At 34.8% G+C, this 6263-nt stretch overlaps 1 protein-coding gene across 1 annotated transcript; it reads left to right on the top strand.

Annotated features, from left to right (window-relative positions):
- The first annotated feature begins 251 nt into the window (after positions 1-251).
- On the top strand, positions 252-4157 carry LOC113866205 (DDT domain-containing protein DDR4). The gene is made up of 11 exons (XM_027501087.1): positions 252-380; positions 607-717; positions 1383-1469; positions 1571-1608; positions 1685-1766; positions 1884-1990; positions 2077-2239; positions 2326-2418; positions 2525-2648; positions 3307-3349; positions 3743-4157. The coding sequence occupies exons 1-11, from the start codon at positions 252-254 to the stop codon at positions 4155-4157; spliced, it is 1392 nt and encodes a 463-aa protein (XP_027356888.1).
- Positions 4158-6263: the final 2106 nt, after the last annotated feature.

Here is a 6263-nt window from a genome sequence, read left to right as displayed (position 1 = left end):
TTGAACGGTGCGTTTAGCGATGCGAGGGAATGAAAATTGAAAAGGCGCGATCATGAAATTAACCCTAGAAAAATCTAACCTAAACAAAAGTTACAGTACCATTATTCTCAACACTCAACTGATAGTAAAATCTAAAAAACTATTCGAGCGGGAAAGTGCTTCGCATTCTCACATATATTTCATTTTCTCTTTCAATAAAATTTCGCTCGTTCTCCGTGAAAGCGTATATAGTTACTGTTGCGGGAGGGACAATGCGGGCCGCAGAAGAAGGTGGTGGCGGGGAGGAGCGAAACGCACGTGCGGAGGAAAATAATTTGGAGTTAGAAATTCTGAAGCTGCGTGGACGATGGGAACTCGCTTCTGTTCTCAATTTTTTAGATGTAAGATATCTGTGGATTTCCGTGTTATCTACGAGTAACTCAATTTAATTTATATTTATCCGTATTTTCCAATTGGTTGGAACTTGGGATTGTATCTTCTAGGTTACGAAATCGAGTTGTAGTTTTTTTTTTATTATTTATTTTGGGTAGTGAAGTATAATTATAACTCGAGTGGTGCATACTGTTTTTGGTTATTTATGTATAATATTGAAATGGCGCGATTCAGGTGTTTGGTCCAATACTTGGTAAAGACTTGAAGTTGTCAGCTGAAGAAATAGAGATCGGGCTTATTAAGCCTGATGCTTCACTTGCTAGGCTTCATATTCAGCTTTTGAAGGTACCTTATGCAAACGTGCAAGTGTCTGTGTGAAAAACGTTTTATTCGATGGTACTATTAAAAAAGTGGTTGGTTGATGGGTTGGTGCCAGCAATATTATTTGAGACTACTGGTAGTGGTAGAGATGCTCCGTGCAAATGTAAATTCTGCCATTTTGGACTATTTTTATGTTTTTGGTTTCAATTCTACTGAATAGAAAATGGATGGGAAAGTGGTCGTGTTTTCTTTTGTACTTAATATTTGGCGTGGTAATAAGTGATCAAGGGTGAAGATTACTGAGTCTCACAAATTGTTTTGTTGGTAAAATCTGAGATTTTGTTCAATGCTTAAATTTAAAAGCTTTGATTGCTAACAGTTACTTTGTTTTCACGTCTTATGCAACAGGCAATACACACAGATCAGTTATCGGTTGAATTAAACTCCTCATGAACTGCATTATTGAATTTTTCATATTTATTGCCAAAAGGGAATTACATGGTCTAAACTCTAAAGTACATGAGTTAAACAGAGATGTAGGGAAATGAACAGTTTTTCTTATACATAGAAAATCACCAGGATAACACAAAATGTACAAGGCAAATGCTATTGGCTTCCTATTTCTTGTATGTTACTATATTTTGGTTGATGGCTTCCTATTTTTAAAATTTCATTTGCATTATCGCCAGGGAACACCACCTGTGAGTAAAATATTGGATGGTTCTGATAAATGGGTGACTGCACTCTGTAAGAAACTGTCCATGTGGTGGCCATGGGTGAGTCACTAACAAATTGCTTTTGAGTTTGCATCATCTTTTTTCTTCCCTTTGCCAATTGAATTTACTACTTACATGTGCTGGTTGGATTTGTGCTACAGGTTGCTGAGGGGAAGATTCCACTTATCCCATCTAAAGGGTACTGAGATGCACTTATCATGTTTTATTATTTGCTTTGATGTTTTAAAAAACTTACTTCATCAGTGCTTGTGCAGAGAGGAGATATCCAAGTACAAGGAGCTTGATCCATCTGATCGTTTACTATTGCTAAAAGCACTTTGTGAAGTTCGAGCTGATGTATTATTATCTCCTGTTCTGTTTTTCAAATTTTTGTTTCTTTCTTATATGGATACTTTTCCCTTTCTATTTTTGTCTAATGTGAATTATTTTGTTTGGGTGTATGTTTATGTTCAGCAACATGATGCAGTGTCATACATCAATGATGCTTTAAAAGAAGGTTTTCAAATTTCATATTTTCGCAAAGATGCCATAGGAAGAGATGAAACTGGCACATCTTATTGGTAAATTTTTTTAAAAATGTTCTGTTATTTCTAAGATTCCAAAAATCTTAAAATTGTCATTGCTAATGCTTCGGACTGTGCTTTAGGTATGACGCAAATGGGAAGGGTCATAGTCACAGATTGTACAGGGAAATTATCACATCAGACTCAAATACAAAAGATAAGGTGGAAGGATGTATGTCACTCCCTGCTATCAAATTTCAATGGGAAACACTTGCTTCCAGTCTTGAAGAATTTTCAGAAGTAGCTGTAAGATCAAGTTAACTGCCTTTGTCTAGCTTTTCTTCCCCAGTTCTGAAACCTTGGTTAACATTGTCTTTAATTGTTAATTACAGGAAAAATTCTCATTCAGCAAGTCAGCTGCCGAAGTTGCTGTTAGCACGAATCTTCAAAGTGATGCTATTCCTGCTCTTGAAAAGATTCAAAAGGTATGATGGACATCTTTTTATGTAGTGTCTGATAGGTGTACATTCAAGTGAACACCCTCATCTTTGCAATATTGATGTGAAGTAATATCACTTTTGAGTTGTGCAGAGGAAAGATAGAGCAATAAAGCAAAAGCAAAGGCAGCACATGCTCTTAAAAGATTTTCAAAATCCTTATTGTTCTGGAAATACACGCTCTTGTCGCACTCGAAGGCCTATTAGTTATACATTTGGTAAGATGTGTATTATACGCTCAATTTTGTGCCATACACATCTTGCATTCTAGCGCCTGCAATTCTGATGCATATGACAATTGTTATCCTGCATAGTCGATTTGACTTTGTTAACTTTTTTTAGTGAGGGTAGGTCTTGCTAATTGAGCAGGCGAGGATGTTTGTGCATGCATCTGTGAGATGTCCTTCATATTACAATATCATGCATAGAACTTGAGTTGTTACATTTCAGTGTTTGGAATTGCTCAGTATTTCTTTATCTAAACTTTCTCTGGTCAAATAATTTCAATGTCACTGTCAATAGTCTCCTGTATTTTGTTTTAGTTTCTAGTCTTAGGGAGTGTTTACATGAAATATTCAAGTGTGAAACGGTTATTTTAATCTAGGATGGTAAATTATTTAAAAATTTATCCACATCCATCAATGTTAGAATTACATTTCTAATTCCTATCCCTACCGGTATCTTCTCATTAGCTGTTAATTCAATATGCATATATGAATTAGATTGAGTGTATCATTAATAACTAAACACATTTGATGTGTCTAACAAATTATCTATTGAGTATAAGCTGTTTTGATTTATTTCCTTTTTTTGCAGCATCATGAAATCAATTGGATTTTTAGATATTAATAAGTTTCTGTCTGGGAAATATTGCAGAGGCTTACGATCGAACAATGAAGGAGGCAATACAGTTAACAAAGTATGTTTTACTGCATTGGGTTTGTTCATTTTGTTTGCTTTGCCTTGCCATGTAAGATTTTATCCTTGTTGAATGGTGAGAGTAATTTTTCGATAATTAAATGAAGTTTAGATTTTGTTGGGTCAACACTTCTTTAAAAGAGGGAGTGAACTTTGAATTTTTCTTTCAGCTTATACTTGGCTGCTTTTGCATGATTACTTTCACATGTATATGCACATGCTGAGATGAAAGTGGATGAGATTGAGATATAACCTAAGCTGTCAAAACTATGGTTATACTCAACAGACGTGCAATCATTTACATTTGTAGTTTCAATTTTTTAAAATGTATGTGTTGTCCATCACTTTTTGACTGCTTTTATAATTTTTAATTTCTTCATTTTGATTTGTTCAGTAAAAGGAAAAAGTCTCTGGTTGCTGATCAAGGTAAAACCAAAGGATCAGAAGATAAATCCAACATAAAGGATATTTCAATAGACAGTGATTCTGAAGGGGGTGTGCTCTCGATTTTAGACGATAGTGACGACACTGGTCACGAGATTGAGAATCAAAGTAGTAGCGAGGAGGAAAATGATGATGATATCGAGAGTGAGTCGGGCAATTCGGAAGCACATTCAAGTCCTGTAGTTTCTTATCCTAAGGGTGTTCGTTGCAGCAAGCGGTTAGCTGGAGTGGCTAGCCACACTATTTTAGAAAGCAGAGGCTTAGCTACAAAGCAAAGATTGAGACAAAGACCTACTCGCAATTTTGCCGTAGAATCTATCATTATATCGGATTCCGATGACGAAGCACATGAAGGGAAGACATAAGATTTATCGCAGTCTACGTAGGCCCTCTTTAAACCTGCGTTGCGGCTGCATTGAAGTCTAGCAGTGGCATAGAATGTTTGTCATGAAAAATTTGGGTAGGATCATAAGTTTTTGTCTCTGAATTCATGAACCCATTTTTGTCTCTTAGGATGTGCACCTGGAAATTTCTGAAATACTTGAGTATATAATATATAAATATCATATGGCTAAATTTATGCTTTTAGTTTATTTTTGTAATTAGTAATCCTTTTTGAGTTTGTGCAATTAATTTGTAGATGAATGAAACCAATCATGAAACTAACAAAAACAAGTACATGATTAACAAGAAACGCATGGAAAATAACACTAAAAGCCTTGAACTTGGAAAGTTATTTTTTTAATTCAGGGTTAAAAAAATGGATGGAAATGAATTAAAACCTAGTCAGTAGTCATAGTTCTAGCACCTTCATCAATTAAAACCACAAGAAGCAAAGTGAGGAACACGACCATCAATAATACTAGCTATTAACTTTAGTTAGAAACAATTTCCACTATTATTAACCTTCTTTAGTGATAGTTAGTTACTTTGTCATAATGTCAAGTTGTTAGAAGTTTGTTAACTAAGTCACATTCTTGTTATTTTCCTCCTTTCAAAGTTGTATATATATTCTTAATTTTTATTAACGAAAATATGATGTTATTTAGTAAAATAATTTTCTTTAATATAGTATCAGTGAAAACTTTTGTTCTCTTTCTCATAAACAATCAAGATTCTGCTTCATTCTTTCAGTGTTCTTTCCTCAACTTGTGCATTTTTGCTTCTGTTTTCTTCTCCTTTGAAGCTATGGCTCAAGTTCCTCCCATGGATGAAGCTTCTAATTCATATATTTTGCACCCTTTAGATCACCCTGGGCTTGTTCTGTTCTCCCAAGCGCTTTCTTCTAATAACTATGCTTCATGGAGTAGATCCATGTCTATTGCACTTTTGCGAAAAACAAATTTGGTTTCATTGATGGCTCAATTTCTAGATCTAATGATTCTCAACCTCTATTTTGTTCTTCCTAGAATCAAAACAACCAAATCATCATGTCTTAGATTCTTAATGTTGTTTCAAAAGATTTGGTGGAGAGTATCATTTTCGCCAACACTGCTGCTGAAATGTAGCAAGATCTACAAACTCAGTTCAAGCAACAAAATGGTCCAAGGGTGTTTGAACACAAAAAAAGGTTAATGACATTCTACCAAATTGAAAGTCATCCGGAAAGAGTTGAATTCATTCAAAACCTCTTGCACCCACACTTGTGGAGGCTCTAGATCTCTATTCGAAGGTTTCAAACAAGAATATCTTTTTTCCTTTCTCATGGGGCTGAATGACTCATACTCCTTTGTTCGAGGACAAATTCTACTGCAATAACCTTTACCCAATGTTATTAAAGCCTTTTCCCTCATCCTTCAAGAAGAGAAGCAACAACAAATTGGTCAATTTTCTGGCATCCAAGAAATTCAGATGGCCTTTGCTATCAAGTCGAACATTGAAAAAAACAAAGCCAAAGGCAAGAAAGAGAGACCTCAATGTTCTAACTATGGCTACATTGGTCACACTAAAGACAAATGTTATAAGTTAATTGGTTAACTTCCTAAATACAAAGGAAAAGGCAAGAACTTGGCTAACTCTGTGAATCAAGTTTCTGACACTTCAGAAATTATACATTCCCTTGGCATGTATGAAAAACAATATCAGAATTTGCTTTTAATGCTAGCCACTCAGATTTCTTAAGCTGTTACACTTGTTGTTACTGATGAATTCTTGGGAGATATCATCAATAACTCTAGTGAAAATAACTCTCATTCCTTAAGCAATATTTGGATTATTGACTCAGGTGCCACAAAATAGATCGCTTGCACTCCCCATCATTTTACTTTCTTATTACCTGTTATGAATACATATGTTTTGTTGCCTGATCATAGCAAAGTTGTTGTACAAGGAATTGGTGACATTAAACTATTCCCAAACTTGTTATTAAAGAATGTTTTTTTCATTCCATCCTTTAGAGTCAATATTGTATTAGTTTCTGTTGCTACTATTACATCAAATTTTTCTTTTCTCTTTAATTCTAACCATTGCTT

This window comes from Abrus precatorius, unplaced genomic scaffold, assembly GCF_003935025.1.
Source record: "Abrus precatorius isolate BTA unplaced genomic scaffold, Abrus_2018 Scaffold4, whole genome shotgun sequence".
Lineage (NCBI taxonomy): Eukaryota > Viridiplantae > Streptophyta > Magnoliopsida > Fabales > Fabaceae > Abrus > Abrus precatorius.
The sequence above is the reverse complement of the archived record's forward strand: the minus strand, read 5'-3'. Positions and strand labels throughout refer to the sequence as shown.